The 27,301-nt window shown below is 45.8% G+C and overlaps 1 protein-coding gene and 1 long non-coding RNA gene across 3 annotated transcripts in view; one reads left to right on the top strand and one right to left on the bottom strand.

The window, feature by feature from the left end:
* Window positions 1-20,988, bottom strand: part of E2F3 (E2F transcription factor 3) — a 33,863-nt gene extending 12,875 nt beyond the window's left edge. The window contains exon 1 of one of the 2 annotated variants that reach the window (XM_077492264.1): window positions 20,408-20,988. In XM_077492264.1, the coding sequence (XP_077348390.1) occupies window positions 20,408-20,680 (273 nt within the window). In that variant the 5' untranslated portion in view covers window positions 20,681-20,988. The remainder of the gene's footprint in view (window positions 1-20,407) is intronic. The other variant, XM_077492265.1, reaches the window with a different exon arrangement.
* LOC143996941 (uncharacterized) overlaps window positions 17,273-27,301 on the top strand; it is a 61,815-nt gene continuing 51,786 nt past the window's right edge. The window contains exon 1 of the long non-coding RNA XR_013277615.1: window positions 17,273-17,614. This is a non-coding gene — a long non-coding RNA (uncharacterized LOC143996941). The remainder of the gene's footprint in view (window positions 17,615-27,301) is intronic.

Genomic DNA, 27,301 nt, shown 5'->3' with positions numbered 1-27,301 from the left:
AAAGTCAATTTACTGACAAGGTAAATCTGGTATTGTACTATAGAAAAGGATAAATATTGCAAAAAAAAAAAAAAAAAAGTGTAAAATAAAAAAAGTGCCCCTCTTCCCCTTTGCCAATGTGTAAATGAACATATAAATAGGTCTTGCATGCATATGTAAACAGTGATCGAACCACACGTGAGGTATCGCTGCAAACAGCGAGCAATAATTTTATCTAAAGAATTCTAAACTGGTAGCCTGTAAAGACTTTTAAAATAGTTAGAGATTTTTAGGTACAGATAAGCATTACTCAGCGTAACATTTTTACACAAAAAAAATAAATAAAAAATTAAATGAGATATTGTGTAGTGTTTGTTTGAAAATTCGCTGCGGAAACAACATCCGACATAAAATTGCAACACCCACCATTTTATTGTCATGGGAAGATATCTATATCGTTTGGGTGTTCCAAGTAGTTTTCTAGCAAAGCCCTGTGCCCTTAACCTGGCTAGAGGTGGAGCCAGGACTTTTGTAAACACCCAGGTGCTGTAGCTAGCCTGAAGGGCAAGGCTACCAACTGGAAATGCTGCTTCTCTACCTCTAACAGCAGAAACCTTTGGCGAGCATAGCACCATCTGGGCAGGAGGAGATTAGGTTCTTACACACAGACTGATATGACAGCCAGCGGGAAGGGGAGATGCAGAGACTGAGGAGTTGGATGACAGAGGCACATAACTTACCATGCTATCATGGATCAGCAGCCAAGATAAACATGGTGAGTTTAAAGACCGGAACAGCCAGGATCAACCAGGTATTTTACACCACAGAAAGGGACATTGGTGTGGCAAAAGCACTGGGCTATATATTGTGTCTTAAGGGACAGGAGTTTAAGGGTTACAAGCACTTTAACTACTGTATTTATTAGCATACAACATTCAGTTTTTCACCATGAAAATCGGGTGCAAATAGCATGTGCCAATAATTTTAGCTGCCTTATTTAAAAATTACGTTTTTTCCTGAAACTTCCCTCCTAAAATGAATGTGCGTTTTATACGCCAATACGGTACTTAACCAGAAGGAATTACCCCTTTAATGACCAGGCCATTTTTGCGATACGGCACTACCTCGCTTTAACTCACAATTGCGCTGTTGTGGGACATTGTACCCGAAATGTCTGCCTTTTTTACCCACAAATAAAACTCTAAAACTCTCCCCTCCCGCTCTTGGCAATCTCGGACACGCCATAGGTCCCAGATAATTGCCCGGCCAGTCACGGTACAACTCACGCATGCGCAGGGGATGCCTGGCTGTGAAGCCACAGCCGGGCGCTCACAGTTACAATGCCGGTGCCGCAGAGAGGGGGAAGACGAGCTTCGTTTCCCGCATCGCTGGACCCTGGGACAGGTAAGTGCCTGATTATTAAAAGTCAGCAGCTGCACCATTTGCAGCCGCCAATTTATCTTTTAAGCAGAACTCTGCTTTAACCACTTCCCACCCGGCCAATGTATATATACGGCCGGGTGGGAGCCGCCTGCTCCTGATAGGATGTTCAGGAACGTCCTTCAGGAGTAGTGGGATCGCGCGCGCGCGCCCGCGCAGCGGCGCGATCCCGATGTGCTCGTGTCACCCGGACACGGCACATCTCAGATCGGCAGGAGGGCTCTGTGATTGGCCCTCCTGATCACATGACGGCCGTGTCCAATCACGGCCGTCATGTGATGTAAACAAACAGCCGGTTGCTAGGCAATCGGCTCTCCTCTCCTCACACGGAAGTCATCGCAGAGGAGAGGAGAGCGGATCGCTGCAGCCGGCTGATGATCAGTGAGTATGGGCTGCTTTTCACAGCTTTTTACTCACTGATCATCAGTGTAGTGTCAACACACAACACACCACACAGTACAAACACAGTCCCCACATATGTCCCCAAACATACATGTCCCCAAATAATAAAAACACATGTCACTAATAATAAAAACATGTCCCCCACATATGTCCCACTAAAATCACATGTCCCAATGATTATCTGCACACATATGTACGTGATCACCTGCACACATATGTACATGATCATTTGCGTACATATGTCCGTGATCACACAAACCAATTATTATACACTTAACGGAATTTTTTTTACCAAAAACATGTAGCAGAATACATTTTGGCTTAAATTTATGACAAAATTTGATTTTATTGGATTTCTTTTCAAATAGAAAAAAGAAAATATTGTTTTTTTCCCCAAATTTCCGCTTTTTTTGCGCTTATATCGCAAAAAAAAAAAAAACGGAGTCGTGAATAAATACCACCAAAATAAAGCTCTATTTGTGCGAACAAAATGATAACAATTTCATTTGGGTACAGTGTAGCATGACCGCGCAATTGTCACTGAAAGCGCTAGAGCGATGAAAGCTGAAAATTGGGCTGGGAAGGAAGGGGGTGAAAGTGCCCTGTATTGAAGTGGTTAAAGTAAAAAACTTTAGTCAGATAATTGTCCAGATAGATCACTTCAGGCTGGCCCCATTTGCAGGTATAGCTATGAAACACATTTAAAAAAATAAAAATAAGCGCTTATACGGTTTAAAATCCAGTAATACACTGTCTCACACATGCTCAGTTGGCAAAAAACATAGAAGCTGATCTGTGACAGCCTAAATATTTACTGTTGCTCAGGACTCTGGGCTTCAACAAAATGGCAGCCTACAGCATGAAGTAACAGGGGCAATGCTGGAGGCAAATTACAGATGCTACCAAAATTAATGTGTGCTGTAATATGGAGTGCATGTTCCTTGCTAAACATTTTTCATCAAGATATTATGGGTAAAGTTCCACTTCAATGGTTTACAACAAAGCTGGGTATTGCCCACTATTGCCCTTCCTAGTTAAAGAAAATGAAAGCAAAGCCACCTTTGGAACCAGTTAGGGCCGCATTAAAAAAAATAGATTATGAAAATAGTTGTCACCTATTTCCATAACAGATTAAAGTGGTTGTAAACCCTTACAAACCACTTTGACCTACAGGTAAGCCTAGATTAAGGCTTACCTGTAGGTCCAAGAAATATCTCCCAAACCTATACGGTTTAGGAGATATTTGCCCGAAGACGGGCACCGCTATCTACGGCGCATGCGCCGTAGACAGCGGCACAGAGACGCACTGAGCGGGGCATCGCCGATGGCGGCAATGCCGCGAGACTCGGCTCCCGTGCGCATGCGCGGGAGTGACGTCATCCGGAGCAGCGAGACCCACCAAGAAGATGGACGCTCGGAACTACAGGGGACAGCGGTGACTTCGCTGGCTCCTGTGTCAGGTAAGTGACACATAATGGACTACTTTGCTTTGCCTTTACAGCTAATGAAAGGAAGTAAACTCATCAGGGTTTACTTCCTCTTTAATCAGTCAGTCGATAAGTTGGCCTGTATACAGAATGCATTATTTGTTTACATATCAGAAAAAAACAATGCAGCACAGAGCTTAGTACACCGTCCATGTCAATAAGTGCCTGATAACTTATGACTATGAGCAATGCCTTATGGGACATGTAGTCCTGGCAGGAAGTGAGTGGTTCTAAAGGCAGGTTTTTTTTACCTTTCTATAAGGGCACTCTATACTATGCTATTGGGGCACTCTGAAGGCAGGAGGAGCGAGAAGCATTGGTGGGGGGCCCCAGAGGAGGAGAAACAGGGCTGCTCTGTGCAAAACCATAACAGAGGAGGCAAGTATAACACTGTTGAAAGTGTTTTTGGTTTTTAAAGACTGCGTGCAGGGAAGATCGGCATCTGAACCTAGAGGTGGTGGAGGCTGACAGACTGGAGGGAATATAAGGCTTTACAATTACATTTAACCGGTTCCAGAGAGGGGAAGAATGGCACCCCTGCGTGAAACTCCATACCTGTACTGGGTTTCCTTTAAGAGCCACCAGAGGGCACGCCCCTGCTGCTCAGCAGGGGAACTGATGCTTGTGGCTGCCGGTCACGTGCACAGGCCCCAGTACAGGGATTTGCATATGTAAAACAAAAACTACAAAGTAGCATGACAAATCACAGCCCATTGATTTCAATAGAAAACTGTCCCATCTATGCGACTTTAAAAAGGTGCCTGCACGACTGATGCAACTTTGATCCAGAATGTAACGTGGATCAAAGCTGCACTCAAAACCACACAGCTTTGGAGCCGCACTTGTAGAAACAAAGCCTAAGGCTAGAGTGTCACTTTGATCCAACTTTACACTCAAAGTTGCATCAAAGCATTGCAGGTACCTTTTCAAAGTTGCATAGATGGGAATGGGTGCCATTGAAGTCAATGGCCTGGGACTTGTCATGCAACTGTGTCCAAAGTCGCATGACAATTCATACTAGTGGAGCCTTAGTCTAAGTATTCACTATTGCACCCATAAAGTTGCACGATTTAGAGTGCAGCTTTGATCGAACTTCACGCTCTGAATCAAAGTCGCATCAAAGCATTGCAGGTACCTTTTCCAAGACGCATAGATGGGATCGGGTGCCTCTCCGTGTCCAGCTCCCTTCACCTGTGCACAGCTATACTGTGTGTGCACTGCACCTCCCATCCCCCATGTGTGGAAGGGGCCATTTCTTCATTTTCTCATGAATTAGGATATACACAGAAGTGACATCACTAGCTTTCAGTAACCACACCCACAGACTGATTTTACTCTCAGAAGGAAGTAGAATTGAAGTCACGTGACAGCACTGGAGTCTGCAAAATAAAAAAGGTAGAAAAACCTGGGATTTTTTTCCCCATTGAGACATAAGGCTGAACTTATCTCACATTAATGATTGCAGGGTGAGAATAAATGTTAGGCGGACTTCCACTTTGAGCCAAAATTATATAGCACACTTTAAAGGTTATTCGAAACAAAAAAAAAAAAAAAAAAAAAAAACGCAATAACTAATCGAGTTAAATCATCGTTAGTTGCAGCCCTAGTACCAGTTCAATTTCATACATCCTTGCTATTTTAAGCACATGCCAACCGGGCCATAGCCGAAAGACTGCGACAGCACGGTCTGCTTATTCTGGGAGGGCGTCCATGGATGTCCTCCCAGAATCTTGCTCCTGCGCGCCCCCTGGGGCACGCATTCGGGAACATCAGTGACAGCAGCTGATAGAGGTCGTTTACCATGTGATCACTCCGTCAAATGACGGAGCGATCACTTGTAAACAAACCTGCATTACGTCATGACACTGGATCCTCCCTCCCCTCTCTGTACCGATCAGTCGGACAAATATTAATTTGGGTAGTGTTGCATGACTGAGTAACTCATTCAAAGTATGAGCACCGAAAGCTGAAAATTGGTCTGGTTAGGAAGGGGGTTTAAGTACCCAAGTGGTTAAAGTATAAAATAGGTTCAGCCCCTGCACTTATTTAGTTGGTCTTGTAATCAATGAAAAAAAAAAAAAACAGATCAGATGACCTGCCGCAAACAGTTTTGACCATTTATTGGTAGATCAGAGACAGTCTTAAGTCCTTGTACTTGCTGAAAATAAAGTAAATGGATAAAAATGTCAAATGGTATAGATTCCACTAGGTGCCGGAACTTGGATACCATTAATCTAGCATCTGAGCAAAAAGACTTCAGAATTGTAAAATCCACAAAGAAAAAAAAAAAAACACAACTACTAAAAAGTGTACAGTATGCTTAGGAATCTCACATGGCTTACAATTGCAGTTTATAGCTGTAATTTCTCCATGTAGCTTTACTAGTGAACTAGTTTTGTTCCATTAAAGTGGTTGCAAACCCCTTACAACCACTTTAACCTACAGGTAAGCCTAGATTAAGACTTACCTGTAGGTGCAAGAAATATGTCCCAAACCTAAAATCTTTAGGAGATATTTGCAAGAATAGTAGCACCGATGTCTACAGTGCAGGCGCACCGAGCGTGCCATCTCTAACAGCGATCATGCCGCTTGTGGCAGCACCAGCGAGGGATTGACATCACCGCGGCTCCGGCCAGTCACAGTACCGGAGCGGCAATAGCCGGAAGTCACTCCGGGTATCATGTCGGTGACCGAGGAACACTGTGTGGGCTTTGATCTCAGGTAATAATTCATGAGCTAGTATGTTACACTTACTAGTTCATTATGCCTTTGCCTTGCAAGGTGTCTCTAGAGGCTTTACTTCCTCTTTAAGCTTGGGCCACAAGTCCAGATGCAGTTTCCTTGCATTTTTTTTATTATTTTTTTTTTTTTTAAAGGAGGCTGATGTACTTTTGTTCACTGGTTCAGGTGCAAATTTTTACCAGAGGGGGGAAAAAAAATAAAAAAACTCCACGCACCTGAAGATTACTGATAAACTGCAGCTAGCCCGCAGATGTGAACTGGTTTCCATAGAGAAGGCTGCCCGTTCACGTAATGCAAATTTGATGCAGTTCAAAAACGCATCCAATTTGTTAACAGAACCTTAGGGGTACTGTAGCAGGCAGAATTACCTGCTGGCTTCTTATACTGCTCGTGGCACCAGTAGGATCTCCCTGCAGTTTCTTGATCTGTTTCTATCCACAGTGCTGCATTCTCCAGAATATAAAATTGGCAACTCAAAGTTCAGTACCCCATTTAATAGCCACAGCAACTTCAGATTTAAAATAAATAAACTCAATGCATGGTCTCCTTTGAGATCACAGCCTGCAACGGAAACTGCAAGTGCAGTACAGCTCCCATTGTGGGAGTGAAGCCCAGTGTGTGGTGTGCAATTAGGATTAATCCCACCCTCAAATATCTCCTGCGTTTCCCCAGTGGGCGATTGCGGGAACAGGTGCAGAGCCAGTTAGGATCGCCCCCACACAGATGTGAACCATGCTGCCTAAATGGGAACTGAAGACATGCAGCACCGTGCCCATGTGACTATATGGGTGGAACTTACAGCACAGGAATAGCCAGCAAGACCCTTTCCACACTGAGCCACCCTGGTTGTCGGCGGTAGAGACGCCATTTTTAGCGCCGCTTTAGTTTTAGCAGTCAAAAAAGGGTTAAATCCTCCCGCAAAACACTGCTTTGCCAGCGCTGCCCCATTGTTTTAAATGGGCAGGAGCGGTATATTCACCGCTGCAAAGAAGCTTCTGGCAGGACTTTGTGATGCCCTGCCAGCGCAGCGCCCCAGTGTGAAAGCACCTCAGGCTCGCACACTGGGTTTGCAGCTGAGGCTTTTTTCAGGTGCTATTTTTAGCACTGTAGCGCCTGTAAAACACCTCCAGTGTGAAAGGGGTCTTCGGAGGAGAAATAACAAGCAGTTGCAGCTGCCATGACAAGATAAGCAACTGGACTGGGGATTCCTGGGTTATTTCAGAGACCTGAGGTGGGTAAGACTTCCACGTTCCATTTGACCCTAAAAAGAAAAAGAATGACTCACCTAAAGCCAGTCACTGTTCCTAACAAATTTCTAATGTTGCCATCTTGTTACAGCTATGAAGCCAGAACAAAAACAGAAAGTGTCAAATTTCATAATATGGCCTTGAAAAGCAGTTTTGTAGCCCTGAATGGCAAGGCTGGAAATGGTCTACGTGTCACTGCAGTGTTTGTCTGCAGCTATCGGCAACACACATTTAGAATTCAAACTGAAAAAATTTATATTCTGGATGGAGCCATCTTCTCCCACCCCCCCCCCACCCCTCCCTTTATAATCCAAGTTATAGTGGGACAAAGGTACCCAGATCATAGAGAGACATTTAGGCCTCCTTCAGATGGGGGCTTACCTGCATATGTACAACACATTCCTGTGGCTGTGATCACTTGTGCATGCAAACAGCTGCAGCCACTCAGCATGTACAAATGAATAACAGCAGATAGAGCAGGCAATGTGCATACCCACACCCCCAGGGGTTACTTGCTTTTAGACAGATAGACGATCCTGGATGCAGAAAGATGTGTCCAGGATTGAACAGCTTTTCCCAACTGCTGGGTGTGAAAATACAAGTGAAAAGCCATGGCTCCCAGCTACAAGAAATAGGATTTTTGTACTCACCGTAAAATCCTTTTCTCTGAAATTCATTGACGGACACAGCACCTTTAATCTTGACCTTAGGGTTATAGCGCCACCTTCAGGAGAGGACTAGGCAGAACATGTAAAAACAGCAAACTGCACAGTACTACCCAGGGGGGTGGTCCTACTGGCTATAACCCCTCACTCCATTTCCAGCAGCTCAGTTTGTCAAAAAGCAGAACAGGAAAATCCTATTTTCTCTTCCGTTCATTGACACACAGCACCTTTAATCTTGACCTTAAGGATGTCCTCAAGCAGTGTCAAAAAACTAAACAAAAAAACAAGGGGGTGGGAACAGCAAGAAGAATCTCCACCCATAACCAAAACTCAGAGGAGTTGCAACCTTAAACGGCCACCTACAAAACCTTGCAGCCAAAGCATGCATCCAAAGATGTGCTCATGTCAACCTTATAAAAATTTTGTGAAAGTGAACGGACGACCAGGTGGCCGCCTTACACACCTGAGAAACAGACGCTTGATGTCAGAAAGCCCAGGAGGCACCAATTGCCCTAGTAGAATGTGCCATGACAGGAAAAGGGGGCACCTGTCCCCTTATGGCATAAGTCTGAACCACGATCTGTCTGATCCACCGAGAAATAGAAGGGCCTGGCAGTCTCATCAGCCACCGATACAAATGAGTCCGAGCTCCGGAAAAGGAGCTGTAGCAGACCGATGTACCCACAGAGCCCGGACCACGTCCAGAGAATGCAAAGCAACCTCTTTGGGATGCAACGCCGAGGAAATAACGACAGAAACACAATGTCCTCATTTAGATGAAAAGCTGAAACAACCTTTGGAAGAAACTAAGGCTGCACCGCCTTATCCTTGTGGAGGATCAAGTAGGGAGACTTGCAAGACAAGGCCACCAACTCAGAAACCCTCTTGGCTGATGCAATAGCTACTAGAAAGACTACTTTCTGAGAGAGCGTGTCAATAAGGGAATCTCCCTAATGTTCTCAAGCAGCGGTTTCTGAACTACAGAGTACCAGATTCAAATCCCACAGAGGCAGCGGTGGCCGAATCGGAGGGGCCACATGTCAAACTCCCTGAACAAACGTACTCACCAATGAATGAGTCGCCAATGGTCGCTGTGGGTGGGGGGAATAAATAAATAACCTGCCCCTTAATGGTGTCCGTTTCTGATCCACCCCTCGCTGCAAAAAGAGCAGGATCCTGGAAACTGAATATGTATGCAGATGCCACCTCAGCTCACATGGAGATGCCAGCCTTCCACGTACCATGATAAATCTTCTCAGAAGAGGACTCCCGTGCCCTCAGCATAGTGGAGATCACCGAATCTGACAGTCCTTGGTCCCTTATCACCTGGCTTTCAACAGCCATGCCGTTAAAACCAGCAACGGTAAAGCAGGATGAACTATTGGACCTTGCGACAGAAGGTCCTACCTCAGCAGTCACCACCATTCTGACTATGTCAGCGTATCAAGGATGTTGAGGGCCAATCAGGGAGGCATAACTCAACCGATAATGCCCCCATGGAGCTACCAACATGTCCACCCGGGGGTCCCTTGTCCTGGCCACAAACCTCTGTACCTTCCGATTGAGCTGAGGCTAAAGGATCCACATCTGGTGTGTCCCACCTTAGGCAAATGAGCCAAAATACATCTGGATGCAGCTACCATTTCCCTTGGTCCAGCATCCAACAACTTTGGTATTCCGCCTACCAGTTTTCTATGCCCGGAATGTATACGGCCGACAGAGCAGGCAAACGCAGCTCTGCCCAATGCAGGATGTGAGCAACCGCCAGTGCTGCAGCCGAGCTCCTTGATGGAAGTCATATGCCACTGCCGTGTCATTGTCAGACTGGATTCTGACCTGACACCCCTGCAGCCTCTTTGACCATGTGGAGAGGCACCGCCTGATCGCCCGAAGCTCCAGCACATTGATTGGCAAGCAGGATTCTTCCTGCGTCCAGTGACCCTGGGCTGTCTGTACGCCCCAAACTTGCCCCCAGCTGGTCAGGTTGACATCCGTTCCGATCACCGTCCAATGGAGGGAAGGAATGCCTTCTCGGTCCGAAGGGCCGGAGACTTCAGCCACCAGAGAAGGGAATCCGACTAGCTGCCTCATCCGAATTTGACAATCCAGGGATGTCGGAGATTTGCCCCATCTGGACAGGATCTCTTTCTGCAATACTTGTGTGGAATTGAGCATACGGTACTGCCTCGAAAGTGGCTACCATGAGACCCAGAACTCGCATGCAAAAAAAACACAGCGACCACCACCTGCGGGACAACTTCACTGCAGATTGAAGAGTCTGCAGCTTGTCTGAGGGAAGAAAGACTCCCCTCTGAGGAGTCCAGAATCAAGCCCAGGTACTCTAGGCCTTCAGTCGGCACCAACACAGACTTCTGGAGGTTCAACACCCAACCAAACTCCCGGAGAGTTTGTATGGCGATTGCTACATCCTCCCTTAATTCTGAGGCGGATGCTGCTCTCAGAAGGCGGTCGTTCAGGTAATCCACCATTTTGATCACTCGTTGTCTCAGCAATGGCAGAATTAGGGCTAGCACCTTGGTGAAGACCCTTAGCACTGTCGCTAGGCCAAAAGGGAGAGCTACAAATTGATAGTGCTCCTCCCCGACCGCAAATCATAAGAACCTCTGATGCCCGACATATATGGGGACATGCAAGTATGCATCCTTGACGCCAAGAAATCCCCCTGGTGGAGTGAAACGACCACAGAGCAAACCAATTCCATCCTGAACCTTTGCACTTTCACAGACGTTGGGGGGCCTTAAGATCCAGGCACGGACAGACCCCTTCCTTGTTTGGGACTACAAACAGATTGGAGTAGATTCCCTGAAACCTTTCGTGTCGGTGCAGGTACTATAATCCCGTGCTGCAGCGGGTCCTGTACTGCCCCAAAGTCCCCCAACAAGCCAGAAGATGAAGGTTGGAGGGGAAAAAAAATAAAAATCTGTTTGGCGGACAAGAAAAACTCTTGTAGCCTGATTAAACCAGTTCGCAGATCCACTGGTTGGAAAGAAGGGAGGTCCACCGAGCTGCAAACTCCCAAAGGAGACCCCCGACTCAGTGGGGGGGGGTGCAAACCTTCATCCAGCAACAGATTTGCTTGCAGGCTTGCAAAACCAGGGACGCTTTTGTCCCTCAGCGGGCAGCTTGTCAGACTGGGAGCCCTTGCCTACAGCGTGGCTCCTTACCCTTTCTGGATTGTGGGAGCAAAGTACTCTTCCCCCCGGTAACATTCTTAATAATGTCATCCAGTGAGGCTCCAAATAGCCTCTCCCCCTGGAAGGAGAAATCGGCTAGCGCTTTCTTAGCAGTCTGGTCCGCAGACCAGGATTTAAGCCAAACCAGGAGACATAGCACCACTGATAATACTGAGGCTCTACATACTTCAGGCCCTGCACCAACTGGTATGCCAGTTCCACGCAATCCGGTGAAACCTGTTGCTTCTCCAACTCACGGTGCAATAACAGCTAGGGGTGCAAGGGATCGTCACCGATCTGTGATCCAAACGGGTCACCCTGTTTGGATCAGCACACCACGCAATCTGCGGAGCACTCCGCTGATTGCGTGGCTTTGGAAAGGCCACGGCTTCAGCCTAGCTCCGGCCATCATGGTACACCCAGTGTCTGCTGTCTTGCCAGGCAACAGATACAAAAAACAGCCTAAAAACAGGGCGAAAACGAGCCGACCACCAACCGCAGGTCCCTGCCAAGACTCAGAGGCCCCTGGCTAGGTACGTGCACCGCACTCCCTATGCCCAGTTACACAGCAGCCCATAGCATGAGGAGGAGGGGAAGGGACAGAAGAAATGGAGTGAGACCCCCTAGTTGCCCAGCTGCTCCATCCGGTCGAGGCAGGTGGAACCATATTTACCCCTCCTGCAAGGACTGCTGGGCGCATTCCACAGACAGACCGATCAGTACGGGGTGGCTGTCGGGCACGGCACACTGACACAGACAGCAGTAGCCTGGTCATATGTGCGCACCGGAGCATATAGCTCACCGGATGTCCCTGGAACAGACAGGGCATGTTGTGGCCGACCCAACGCGTAGCTAGAGTCTGCTCATGCTCGATGGCCAGGCTGGGGAGACTACCAGGATCTACATTATCCAGTCTGTCACCCAGCCCGGCTGTTGATTGTAGATCACAGGAATCCAAAAAGCAGAAAGAAAAACATCCCAAGGACCAATGGTTCCCACAGGGAGCCAGGTCCTCCTACACTAGGCAAAAAAACTGAGCGAGTGAGGTGTTATAGCCAGTAGGACCGCCCCCTGGGCATACTGTGCAGTTTTGCTGTTTTTACATGTTCTGCCTAGTCCTCTGATGGTGGCGATATAACAGGTCAAGATTAACCACTTGCCGATTGCCACACGACGATGTACATCCTATTTTTGAACAGGGATATCTCTGTAACGGCAGCAGCTGCTGCCACAACCGAGATATCCATCTCTTCAGGCGGTAGTCGGCTGTACGATAACGGTGGTCTCCGCGGCGGATTCACCGCGAGATCACGGCTATCGGCGGCGGGAGAGGTGCCGCCCCCCTCCCGCCGCTTACCGGAGGCGATCGGGTCCTTTCATCTGCTGGGCATAGAGACAAGTGAGGCTAAGATGGCCCCCACTCATCTCTATACCATAGGAGGGCGGAAGCGACGTCAAAACGTCACTTCCGCCCATACCTCTTAAAAGGTATATTTTTTTAAATGTCAGATTCTTTTTTTTTTGCATTTTAGCCCAAATATGAGATCTGAGGACTTTTTGACCCCAGATCTCATATTTAAGAGGACATGTCATGCTTTTTTCTATTACAAGGGATGTTTACATTCCTTGTAATAGGAATAAAAGTGATCCATTTTTTTTTTTTTTTTTAAACAGTGTAAAAATAAAATCAATTAAAATAAATAAGAAAAAATTTTTTTTTTTTTTTAAAAACACCCCGTCACGACGAGCTTGCACACAGAAGCGAGCGCATACGTGAGTAGCGCCCGCATATGAAAACGGTGGTCAAAACACACATGTGAGATATCGCCGCGATCGGTAGAGCAAGAGCAATACTTCTAGCCCTAGACCTCTAACGCAAAAAATGCAACCTGTAGAATTTTTTAAATGTCGCCTATGGAGATTTGAGGCTAAAAGTTTGACGCCATTCCACGAGCGGGCGCAATTTTGAAGCGTGATATGTTGGGTATCAATTTACTCTGCGTACCATTATCTTTCACAATATAAAAAAAATAAAAAATTGGGCTAATTTTACGGTTGTCTTATTTTTTTTATTCAAAAAAGTGAATTTTTTCCCAAAAAAGTGCGCTTGGAAGACCGCTGCGCAAATACGGTGTGAAAAAAAGTATTTCAATGACCGCCATTTTATTCTCTAGGGTGTTAGAAAAAAAAACAATATAAAATGTTTGGGGGTTCTGAGTAATTTTCTAGCAAAAAAACATGTAAACACCAAGTCTGAAAAAGAGGCCTGGTCCTTAAGTGGTTAAAGGTGCTGTGTCCATCAATGAACAAAAGAAATTAAGATTCCTGCCACTGGAAACTGCTATATGTACATAATTGCTTATTGCAGGAGGCCTCAGAATAAAGGAAAGGGATGGTCGGCACTCAGGATGACATCCAAAATCGTATTTTATTAAAATGCAAGTACAAAGCTGCAAAACCACCTACAAGTTTGACGTGACCCTTAGTCACCAACGTCCGAAACACGCAGGCCATTTTACAGCTTTGTACATGCATTTAAGGAATACTGTTTTGGATGACATCCCGAGTGGCGACCAACCCTTTCCTTTATTCTGGTAAGTTGGAGGTGTCAGCAGCCTTAAGGTCTGAGCACTGGGCAGAGCTTTTATGTGGGAAGGTAGCAGCGCCTATTCACCCGTTTTCCATAGAGAAATCCCACGAGAAAAAAAATTAAACATTTTTTTATGCAGGTCAAGCAAATATAGAAACACTTAGACGATTGTCTAAGACTAGGTTCACATCCATGTGGCTCTACGAGGCGCGTTTACACAGGCACAGCAGACCATTCATTTGAGGGCCCAGGCAGCCATCCCTGGGAGCACCCACGCCCTGCTTACCAGTCCCATGGAGGATGCAGGTGACCCTCCACAGCAGATCTACCTTCAAAGTAGGGAGGGGCAGGGGAGCGCTGTAAAATAGACTGCAGGAACCGGGTGGGGGGGGGGGGGGGGGTGTTGGAGGTTCACCACCTCAGCAGTCAAGGCTACTTTTAGCTACTGTTACTCTATCAGCAAGACAAAACACCTTTAAATATAGCCAAAGATTGTGCTCCCTTCAGCCATAGACGTGCAAATTTCTTTGGATTAAGGGAGGTTCACCACCTCAGCAGTCAAGGCTACTTTTAGCTACTGTTACTCTATCAGCAAGACAAAACACCTTTAAATATAGCCAAAGATTGTGCTCCCTTCAGCCATAGACGTGCAAATTTCTTTCCTGCAACTTATGGTTGCAGGAATGAAATTGGCAAATTCCTCAACCCCCCCACATCTACACAGACAGTTCTGGCAGGAATCCCTGCAGAAGAGACATTATGTTCTCCCAGCAAGAGAAGCAGTCCCCACTTGGGAGAAGAAAGCAATTATTGCTAGCAGCTATAGCAGCCACTTGCGATAATAGCAAGGAAATCTAGCAGGCTGGTTGTACCCAAGTTGATCGATCAGTCCCTTATCTGCTTTTGGAGAGATCAACCGGAAAAAAAAAAAAAAAAAACCCACATACCCAATCTCTACAGTTGCTACCAGGGCTGAAGAAAAATTAAAAGGGTGTCTTTCTGAAAATGACATGTATACCTGCATAGATCTAATTTGAGTCGGCAGTAAAAAGATTAATGCCAACAAAACCTCTCCTTCACATTCAAACCAAAGATATACAAATAAGAAAGGTAGTAAACCACCCTTAATCCATCAGGCATGAGATATTCTTCTAGTGACAACTAACAAGTGTATGGCAGCCTTAGAAAACCTAAGACTTACTTATGAGCATGTTAGGTTGAGATGTGTCTAAGTCACCATATGTTTCTGAAGCATGACAACATCTTAGTAACAGATACATACCAACAAGGGGTGTTGTACGCCTACCCATCCCCCATTGGCCTATGGTTATCATCTGCAATATTACTCCTTATATTGGAGATCTCCCCCTCCACCCCAACCTCCCAGAAGCACCAGGCATTCTACTCTGCAGCAATAACACCACACTATAGATGGCTTTACAGGGGATAATCAGCGTTTTAAAACATACCTTTCTCAGCACTTTTGCCAATTTCCTTAATCTCCATTATAGATTTACTAATATTTATGTTTTGTGACCTGTGTAGAATTTTGACCCTCCAACTTCTTGCCTAGGTGACAGCAATGTATCTTCAGTAGCTCATAGTATCAAGATTCCCTGCTCGCTTTCCAAGAGTGAAATCTCATGATAGTTGGCACTTCCCAACCTCAAGCCTTTTGGGATGTGTGATGAGAATATCCTAGGATCCTCAAGGTATTTCACCAGGAGAAACAAGGAAGTGGGAGGATGGAGGGCTAGATTTAGGCCTTATTCACACCTACACGTTTAGTGTATTTTGCAGAAACGCCCCTGACGGTCCACTTTACTTCAATACTAGGCACTTACACCCCATTCCTGCCCAACCCAATTTTCAGTGATGTCGCTGTTTAACCACTTGCCGCCCGCCCTATAGCAGAAACACGGCGGCAAAGTGGTTTCAAAATCCTGACCGGACGTCATATGACGTGATCAGGATTTTGAACCGCTGCGCCCCCAGTCAGTCCGACACCCCGCAACTACGATCTCGGTAAAGAGTTTCCAACGGAAACTCTTAACCACGTGATCAGCTGTGTCCAATCACGGCTGATCACAGTGTAAATAGGAAGAGCCGGTGATCGGCTTTTCCTCACTCGCGTCTGTCACACGCGAATAGAGGAGAGCCGACCGGCTGCTCCTCTGACAGGGGGGTCTGTGCTGATCGATTATAAGCTGCATCCAGGCTCAGACACCCGTCCCTAACCACAGCCATCCACTCCATGTGTTGGAACATGAAAACAGCAGCCATTGTCAGCCTGCCATTAGTTAAAAATTTAGCAGCTGCAGTTACCCGGACATGTGAATGAGGCCTAAGGGTTAGTTAAGCTTTACTACCTTGTCACAGACCTCATACGTTACAGTGAGTACATTGCAGTGTTTCATTTTGTAAAAGAAGGAGCAACTTCAGCAACTCATTCCATTAGCCTCCACTGAAGATAGGACAGGCTTTGTGTTGGATGCACAGCCCCAAAAACTCAAAAGCACTTGGCTTCATTCTCCGCCCATGCGCAGTCCACTCACAGAACACTGAGCTGCCAGAGTGCAGGCTGTGCATGCATGGGTAGGAATGAGGGCAAGTGCTTGCTCATAAGTTTCCAGGGCCATGCATCAAACGTTCAGTACATCGTGCTATCTGCAGGATGAAATGGGGAAGGCAACGAACCCTGCAACTGAAAAAGTAAGCATTCCTGTTCAAAATGGAGGGATGCATAACATACCGCGGACACTGTCATGCATATGGCGTTATGCATCATAGTTAGTAAAGACAAACTGCTTACAGGTCCCAAAACATGACCATTCTGCAACAAAGCAGATGGAATGAGTAACAAGTACAATGAATGGTGCAAGGTCCACTTTGCCATCAACCCTTATCTTAGTTTACATCTTGGCTGGTTTAGCAGAGAGCAGCTGAGATTCAAACCAAGTATGGGCAGGCTGCTTGTAGTTAACTTAATTGGTCAAACAGCTCGTTGGATTTTCACTGAGATTATTGCCAATGGCTATAGCAGCTAGCAAAAATCCCTGTGTTCTCCGGGGACAGATATCTCTCTGCGCCTCACCACCCCACTGGGAGAACACAACAGTGCCACAGGAGGGATTCCTCCATCAACACTGACTGTTGGAGGAAGAGCAATTTTCTTTTATGCAACCAAAGAAAATCACAGTATCTATGGCTGGCTTAAAAGTAGTATGAGAATCGGGGTTAGTGCAGATTTATACTTACCTAGGTGGACGCAGCATGGGCCCGAAGCTGCATCTGTCCCCCGGTGCCTCGACGCTGAAAACCAAGCCACCGAACACCACCGATGGCTCGGTTCTCAGCTCCCTAAGCAGAGAGCTGCTGCCTGTCAATCAGCAGCTCTGCTCCGGCATGTACACTGGAGCGCTGAGCTGTGGAGGCGAGTGGCTGTCTCAACGGCACGCTGATAGGCCGAGACAGCTATCAATCCATGCACCTGGTGGATCCAGATTCCGGATGACGTGGTGCCTGGACTGATCTTTGTGATGTCAGCAGAGAGTGGACTTCAGACTGCTCTGCTGAAACCAGGTCACAGGAGTGATAAACAAACCACACTTCTGTGACCCAGCGGAAACTAGCTCAGGCTGGACTTAGTCTTAAACAGGATGATCTGCAACAAGAGCTGCTGGTCTCAGACCATTATACACCCGACTTCCAGGCCTCAGACACTCCTGAAGAGCCACACTGCAGGCCTAATTATGCAGCCAGCCACCTCATTTCATTTCCATACCAAAGCCATGGAGGATGGGAGGTTAGAGATCCTGATCACCAAAGGAAAAGGCAGACATGGGTAAAGGAGCAGCAACACCAAATGGTAAACTGCCAATAAATTAAGGAAAGCCATGTTGAAGTTTAAAATGCCTAAGCAGATGTTGGAGGTTAATAAACACCACAAACAGGCAAGCCAAGATGTACTTTCATAATGGTGACCACACACACACACAATCTCTTATGATCAACATTCCTATCAAAGCGATTGATAGTCCACCAACCAATTCTATTGACAAGACACAGAAAAGTGGAGCTCGCGCAATAGTTGTGATAACGTACAATCAGATCTTTTAATTATCACTCAACCTCCACTTTCCTGTGAGTCATATAAAATTAGTTGACTATCAATTGATTGTCCGATAGGAATGTTGATCTTAAAAGAATTGATCAGAGGCAATTGCATGGGAGAAAACAGATGTGAGCGATAGCGTGCAATATGTCCGCTCTGTTACTAACATGTAATCTCATCTGAATCAACATTCCCATCAGACAAATCGATTGATAGGCAACCAATTTGAGGGACAGCTGTGATAGCATACAAATTCTTCCAACTATCAAGTTTTGCTTTCCTGTGCGTTATATCAAATTGATTGTTGACGATCATAAAAGAATTGACCAATTCAATGAGATTAGTTGGTAAAAACAGAATGAAAGATACGATTGTAGCGCTATCACATCTGTTTTCACCATGTAATTCCATCTGATTGATCAATTTTCTTTTATGATCAGCATTCTTATCAAATGATCAGATGAGATTACATAATGAAAACCGATGCAACTGAAAGCGTACAATCATATCCATCTGTTTTTTACCATGAAATAGCCTCACCAGATTGGTCAGTTCTCTTTTACGATGAGCGTTCCTATCAATTAATAGTCAATTTGATTGATATGTCACACAGAAAGAGGAGCTTGATTGATCGCTGAAAGATACGATTGTATGACATTACAACTATCACTCTGTTTACCTGTGTGTCATATCAATCAAATTGGTTGACTATCAATTGTCTGATAGGAACTCTGATCATAAAATAATTGATGAGATGGAAAAAAAGGAAACCTATTGCAATCGATCACTAGTCAACCAATTTGATTAATATGACATACAGGAAAGAAGTTTGAGCGATAACCGATTGATAATGTACAATCATATCTTCCAAGCTTCCCTTTCCTGTCAGATCAATTTGGTTGTTGGACTATCAAGCGATTGTAATTGGTCAATTCTTTTTTATGATCAGCATTTCTATTAGACAATCGATTGATAGTCCAACAACCAATTTGATCAATATGACACACACAAGCTTGATTGATCTGACTGTACATCAGTTATCGCTCAAACTCAACTTTCCTGCATGTCATAAATTGAATTGATTGTTCTCAATTGATCGGTCTGATAGGAACGTTGATAAGAGAATTTATCAATTGATAAAGATGGAATTGGTTGTTCACCAATGATCAATTATGTTTGATAGGAATGTTGGGGGTTGAAAGAGAATTGACCAAACAAAATTGATCAATGGTGAACAACCAATTCCATCTTTATCAATTGATAGGAATGTTGACAAGAGAATTGACCAATGAATTGATAGAGATGGAATTGGTTGTTCACCATTGATAGGAATGTTGACGATAAGAGAATTGACCAATGGTGAACAACCAATTCCATTAATTGGTCAATTCTCTTGTCAACATTCCTATCAATTTAGAGAGATAGAATTGGTTGTTGATCATTGATATGAATGTTGATAAGAGAATTGACCAATGGTGAACAACCAATTCCATCTTTATCAATTGATAGGAATGTTGACAAGAGAATTGACCAATGAATTGATAGAGATGGAATTGGTTGTTCACCATTGATAGGAATGTTGACGATAAGAGAATTGACCAATGGTGAACAACCAATTCCATTAATTGGTCAATTCTCTTGTCAACATTCCTATCAATTTAGAGAGATAGAATTGGTTGTTGATCATTGATATGAATGTTGATAAGAGAATTGACCAATGGTGAACAACCAATTCTATCGCTATCAATTGATAGGAATGTTAACGATAAGAGAATTGACCAGATGAGATTACATGATGTGAGATATGATAGTGTACAATCACATCTGTTTTTACTATATAATCTCATTGGACTGGTCAATTCTCTTATCAACATTCCCATCAATAGAAACGGAAACAGCTGTTTACCATTGATCGATTGATAGAAATGTTGAGGCTAAAAGAATTGACCAGACAAAAATCGATAAATGGTTAACCAATTCCATTTTTATCAATTGTTTGATAGGAATGTTGACAATAAAAGAACCGGCCAAACAGATGAGATCACACAGTAAAAACAGATGTGACCGATAGCGTACAATCACATCTTTCATCGTGTAATCATGGGATCAGTCAATTTTTATGATCAAGGTCTATCAGTCCATAAGAAAGCAGAGTATGAGCCATAGCTGAAAGATACGATTGTACACTATTCGATCACAACTATCGCTCAGTCTGTCATAGCAATGAAATTGATTATAGATTGGAACATTCACGATGAAAGAAAATTGATTTCTGGAAGTGTGCATACCCCCCCTGATGGTAGAAAGTGATGTCTGAGCAGAAGAATGTATAAATTGGTGTGTGAGCCCCCCACCCCCCCCAGTGACAGATGTATAAACAGCTAATACACAGGTGACCTTTCCCCTCCCTACCCCCTCCATCCGGGGCGGGAACCTGCCCAGAAAGCCTAGTCCCCCCTCGGTGTATGACCCCCCCCCCCCCCTGAACAGACACACCGATCTCTCCCCCCCCCCGGTGTGGTGCAGTGTGGGGGATGGGCTGATTACCGGAGGGCGCCCCAGTGTAGGTTGCAGTAGGCCGGCTCTGGCGGCGGGTCCATGCGGTGTAGAGTAGATGAAGCTGGCGGCCGCCTGGTGTTGCTGTTCGGATACACACAGTCCGTGTACCGGGCCGGGAGAGGACAGGATCTGCAGGTATCCCCCTCCCACCATAGCGGCGGCGGTGCCTCCCCCGGTCACGAACCCCCCGGAGCCCTTCTCCGAGCCCTGCAGGCCGGCCACCAGCACCTTGTCGTGTCCGGAGAGGATTCCTTTCCTCATACTGCTCCTCCCGCTCTCCGATCCCGGGCACACTCGGCTTCCTCCCTCCTTCCGACCCCTGGAATCCGTGCGGGCCCGGCCCCCCCGTACCCTGCAAATAGTCACCGATACAGCTAGCAGGGACCCCCTCCGTGCCTGGGGTGAGCTTATCGGGGGGCGATCGGGCACCTGAGGGGGCAGATGCAGGCGGATTGTGCTGCTGGAAGTGATTGGGCCCCGCTTCGACCTCCCTGCCACCGCCGCGGCTGAAAAATGGCTCCAGGAAGCTGACAATGAATGAAGGGATGCGGTTTACGCGCGAAGGTCCTCCCGCGAAACTCAGATTTCCCGCCGTCTTTTTCAAACTGGATTTGCATGTCCACGCCCAGGATACTTTCGGAGCCTCTGATTGGCGGGGAGGCGCTCGAATTCGGGACGCCGCGCTGCGTTTTCCTCACACCAGAGAGCCTGTCACATTCATCGGTTTTTGATTGGTTGCTGAGGCGAGGCGGCAGGAGGGGTCAGCGGAGAGTTATCACATGGTGCAGAGCATCAGCACTGTGTGCCTGGTATAGGACGAGCTGATAGAAATTTCTGGACGTTTTATTCATAAAGAAGCTTCATACATTCACGTCTTTATATCTGTATTCCTCATAGGGAGTGTTTGCTGCACATTTGTTGTGGTGATGTTAGGGTAGCAGTGTACTATTCATATACTGCTCAGCTCTTAGGCCTCTTCCTCCTGGGATTAAATACATAGTGGGCAGCTGTAGTAGAATGGGTTGTCACCTCATCCCTTTAAAGTGGTTGTATACTCAATTTTTTTAACTTTTACCCACAGGAAAGCCTATAATAAGGCTTACCTGTAGGTAAAAAAAATATCTCCTAAACCTGTACGGTTTAGGAGATATTCCCCTCGGTATGCTCCGCTGACTGCAGCGGCGCATGCGCACAAGGGGATTCTCGGCCTGAAAATCCGGCAGTGGCCGGCCGGCCGGAATGAGATCTCCCGCGCGCATGCGCGGGAGTGACGATATCGCGGCTCCGGCCACTCAGCGCCGGAGCCGCGATAACCGGAAGAAATGCAGAGGGAGCATGTCAGCTCCCTCGGCGTGGATCGGGCCAGATGTCGGGGCCTCGTTCTAAGGTAAGTATTTCATAATGAGCTAGTATGCGGTGCATACTAGCTCATTATGCCTTTTGCTTTGCGGGTGTTAAAAAAAAAAAAAAAAATGCGAGTTTACTACCGCTTTAACCACTTTAGCCCCGGACCAGAGGTCTTTTTACAATTTCGCACTGCACTGCTTTAACTGGTAATTGCGCGGTCATGCAATGTTGTACCCAAACGAAATTTGCGTCCTTTTCTTCCCACAAATAGAGCTTTCTTTTGATGGTATTTGATTGCCTCTGCGATTTTTATTTTTTGCGATATAAATGGAAAAAGACCGTAAATTTTGAGAAAAAAAGATATTTTCTACTTTTTGTTATAAGAAAAATCGAATAAACTCAATTTTAGTCATACATTTAGGGCAAAATTTATTCAGCCACATGTCTTTAGTAAAAAAAATGTCAATAAGCGTATATTTATTGGTTTGCGCAAAAGTTATAGCGTCTACAAACTAGAGTACATTTTCTGGAATTTACACAGCTTTTAATTTACGAATGCCTATCTCATTTCTTGAGGTGCTAAAATGGCAGGGCAGTACAACCCCCCCCCCCCCCCAAATGACCCCATTTTGGAAAGTAGACACCCCAAGGAAATTGCTGAGGGGCATGTTGAGCCCATTGAATATTTTTTTTTTGTCCCACGTGATTGAATAATGACACAAAAAAAAAAGTTGTCACTAAATGATATATTGCTCACACATGCCATAGTTATATGTGGAATTGCCCCCCCAAATATATTCTGCTGCTTCTCCTGAGTACGAGGATACCACATATGTGGGACTTTTTGGGAGTCTAGCTGCGTACGGCACCCCGAAAACCAATCACTGCCTTCAGGGTTTCTAAGGGTGCACATTTTTGATTTCACTCCTCACTACCTATCACAGTTTCGAAGGCCATAAAATGCCAAAATAGCACAACCCCCCCCCCCCCCAAATGACCCCATTTTGGAAAGTAGACACCCCAAGCTATTTACTGAGAGGCATGTTGAGTCCATGAAATATTTTATATTTTGCCACAAGTTGCAGCAATATTACATTTTTTTTTTTGCACAAAGTTGTCACTAAATGATATATTGCTCACACATGCTATGGGCATAAGTCAAATTACACCCCAAAATAAATTCTGCTGCTTCTCCCGAGTACGGGGATACCACATGTGGGGGACTTTTTGGGAGCCTAGCCACATACGGGACCCCGAAAACCAAGCACTGCCTTCTGGATTTAAATATAAAACGCTACCAAAAAAAACTGTTAGCGATCGCAGGGATCAGACCTGACTCTGCAATCGCTGCAGTTATGTGTTTCGTTTTTTGTAAGTGACAGTGATCGATCGATACTGCACTTGGGTGGGCTGGGCGGAGGGGCAAAAAGCAGGTGCTAGCAGGTATCTGGGCTGATCCTGCTAACAATGCGTTTTTTTGGAACCCTAATCTGCTGGGGACGCTAGTATAGATCTGATCAGATCAGATATTGATCTGTTCAAGTGGTTGTAAACCCTTACAAACCACTTTGACCTACAGGTAAGCCTAGATTAAGGCTTACCTGTAGGTCCAAGCAATATCTCCTAAACCTATATGGTTTATGAGATATTTGCCCGAAAACGTAGACAGCGGCGCGCAGGCGCTCTGAGCGCGGCATTCTCAGCGATGGAGCTGCCGCGCGTGTCGGCTCCCGTGCGCATGCGCGGGAGTGACGTCATCGCGGCTTCGCCGAATGACAGCGGCGGAGCCGCGAGACCCCACCAACAAGATGAATGCGGCGGACTACAGGGGACAACGGCGACTTCGCTGGCTCCTGTGTCAGGTAAGTGACACATAATGGGCTACTATGCGATGCATAGAAGTCCATTATGCTTTGCCTTTGCAGGGAATGAAAGAGGAAGTAAACTCATCAGGGTTTACTTCCTCTTTCAGATTCTATACCACTACGGGAGGTTTATGCTTTGCACGTGGGTGTTAGCGGGACTGGCACTAACCTAGCGCTGCCTAGGGCGATGCAGACCCTGACCCTAAAACCTAATTGATATCACCCGCTGGGTGATCTGGGGGTTAAACCTTTATTGGGTAATAAATGGTGGATGCCCTAATGCTATAAAAAGCAAACTAACCAGAGTCACCCGTAACACTTATACGGTGATCACTGGTGATAGGGTTAACTAGGGGCAATCAGGGGGTTCAAATTTTTATTAGGTAGTATATGGGGGTCCCTGGCGCTGTATAAAAACCTGACAGGGAACCTAAATAACTAACTGGCTAACCAGGGTCACCAGTGACACTTATACTGTGATCGTTGGTGAAAGGGTTAACTAGGGGCAATCAGGGGGTTAAAACCATTATTGGGTAGTATATTGGGGTACCTAGCGCTATAAAAACCTGGGGGTGAACCTAAAAAAATAACTAGCTACCTAGCGACACTAGTGACACTAATGCAGCGATCAGAAAAATGATCGCTTAGTGACACTGGCAAAAGGGGGTAAAAGGGTTAACTAGGGGCAATCAGGGGGTTAAAACCGTTATTGGGTAGTATATCGGGGTACCTAGCGCTATAAAAACATGGCAGTGAACCTAAAAAAATAACTAGCTACCTAGCGACACTAATGCAGCGATCAGAAAAATGATCGCTTAGTGACACTGGCAAAAGTGGGTGAAAGGGTTAATTAGGGGCAATCAGGGGGTTAAAACTATTATTGGGTAGTATATCGGGGTACCTAGCGCTATAAAAACCTGGCGGTGAACCTAAAAAAATAACTAGCTACTTAGCAGCACCAGTGACAATAATGCAGCGATCAGAAAAACGATCGCTTAGTGACACTGGCAAAAGGGGGTGAAAGGGTTAACTAGGGGCAATCAGGGGGTTAAAACCATTATTGGGTAGTATATTGGGGTACCTAGCGCTATAAAAACCTGGCGGTGAACCTAAAAAAATAACTAGCTACCTAGCGACACTAGCGACACTAATGCAGCGATCAGAAAAATGATCGCTTAGTGACACTGGCAAAAGGGGATGAAAGGGTTAACTCTAGGGACAATCAGGGGGTTAAACCTATATTGGGGGGTGGTAGGGGGCTACCCTGGACCTAACACTAACTGCCCTGACAGTTTTTACTGTCACAACTGACACTGAATGCAGTGATCAGTAAATAAATGATCACTGCAATCAGTGACACTGTGACTGGGGGGGATCGGGGGGTTGTGTGCCTGTGTGTGACTATGTGTTAGTGTAGTGTTGGTGCACACTTACTGTGTCCTCTCCTCGTAGTCTGGTCAATAAGACCGCCCCGAGGAGAATGACATCACTTCCTCCCTGCCTGTGTTTACTATACACAGTGGGAGGAAGCTTCTCATTCACCAGGAGCGATCGAGAGGGGATGGCCAGAAACCAACGGCCATCCCCTCATCCCGGATCGCTCCTGCAGCGAAACGGACCGCCGCATCCAGCGGGAGCCTGTACATGCCATTGTGATGACGTACATTGGCATGCGGCGGTCCTTAAGTGGTTAAAAACAAACATATTAATTGCACAGGTTCTGTGGCTGATTAAGGAGGTAGCTAAACTTGCTTAGTGCCTTACCTCTTTTAAATTAGCCCCAGAACCTGTGTAATTCATATGTGTTTGGTTTTAAAAGGATGAGGTGGCAACCAGTGGAACTACAAGTCCCATCATGCCTCTGAGAGCAACTGTCAGCCTTCCCATCATGCCTCTTTGAGTCGTGTTGTAACTGCCAGTCTTGCAGTGCCTCATGAGACATGTTTGTTAACCTTTAAAATACTCATAAGGCAGCAAGTTCCACAGCAGCTAAAGGACCACAGTTGGCCACCCCCTGGACTTAAATATTTTGGACAATAACAAAGGTTACCTCAGCTATGACATTAAATAATATGTATACCCAATATTTCATATTCTCCATATGTGCCATCTGTACCATTTTTTTTTTTTTAAAGCCTATGACGTGTGAAACACACCCAAAAACTTCACCTGGTGCCAAAAAAAAGTGCACACATAAAGAGTGACACAAAACATGCAACGGGTGTTACACAGTCCTCCCTAGGAAGGACCTAACCGTGATCACCCGGGGGCGTTAGGCTCCAGATGGGGACTGAGGTACTCACTGGACCCATCTGTCCGAAAACCAGATGGACCCCCTTTCTCTGGAAGGTCTGCTGAAAACAGACCCACCCAAGTACTCAGTGGGGCTCCCCCGAAGGGAGACCCCATGAGAGAGTCCGCCCCCTCCCAAGGCTTTCAGGGTAGGCCCGAGGACCCACACCCTACTAATCACACTGTGCCCTCTGTACCATGTTTTTTTTTTTTTTCTTGAAAGCCCATGGCGTGTGAAACACACTCAAAAACGTCACCCGCTGCCAAAAGAATGTGCACACACATAAAGAGATGACACAAAAAAGTGCAACGGGTACACGAGCCCTCTAAAAACAGGTGTTCTAGTCCCTCTCTATGTCCAAAACAAAAAAAAAGGTTTTGCCACTAGTTATACTTCAGCCACTTAAGGTCCATCCTATAGCAGTTTTACTGCTACAGGGTGGCACCTCTGCGCCGGATCACGTATATACATTATCCGGGTAGGGGGCACGCATGCACACCACCAGTGGCTCGCTTTGTCTGTGATCACTGATCATACACAACGAGAGCCAAGTGGCGGATACCACTGATCATCAAGCAGAGAGGCAGAACCGCTGTTTGCTTATGTAAACAAGGCAGATTGCCTTTATGACAGGAGGGAAGGAATTAAAGAGGTTGTAAAGGCAATGCTCGCAATCACTGCCAGCCCCTCTGCTAGGATAACAATGACTATACAGTGTAGGTAGTTTTTTTTAAATTTTCTTCTAAATACCTTATTTCTCCTCGCCGATCAGCGATCATGTGACCACATCACTATCTTCCTCCGATGTATTTACTACAGAGGGAGGGGCCAATATTTCCCTTTGACGTCTGCTGGGCGGTCATGTGACTTCTAATCGTTGAGGAGAAATAAGGTATTTAGAAGAAGAATTTTAAAAAACAGGCTAAGGTTCTTTTCACACTACCACGACTTTAAAGACGCGCAATTTCATCATAATTTCGGGGGAGACTTGAGGTCTATGAACCTGAACTCGCATCAAAGTCAGACCAAAGTAGTACAGGAACAACTTTGAAGTTGGTGCGACCTGAATTCGCTCAGATACGAATGGTACTCATTGGAAATCATGGGGTACGACTTGTCGTGCGCTTTTGCAGTCCCAAGTCATAGGACAAGTCACACAAGTGTGAAAGGGGCCTTACACTGTATAGAACATGTTTCTTTTTTTTCTTTAAGCCTGTGGTGTGTGAACACAGTCCAAAAAACTCCACCCGGCGCAAAAAAAAGTGTACACCAAAAAGTGCACATATGGTGTACATATGGTTCTCCAAAATCTAAGGACCTTGCCCTAATCCCCCAGGGCATTAGGCTCCAGCTGGGGACTGGGGTACTTTCACATAG

The sequence above is a fragment of the Lithobates pipiens genome, unplaced genomic scaffold (genome assembly GCF_037356315.1).
Source record: "Lithobates pipiens isolate NorthernLeopardFrog02 unplaced genomic scaffold, aLitPip1_a1.2 Scaffold_19, whole genome shotgun sequence".
In the NCBI taxonomy this organism is placed as follows: domain Eukaryota; kingdom Metazoa; phylum Chordata; class Amphibia; order Anura; family Ranidae; genus Lithobates; species Lithobates pipiens.
Note: the sequence above shows the minus strand (reverse complement) of the source record. Positions and strands in the feature narration are given on the sequence as shown.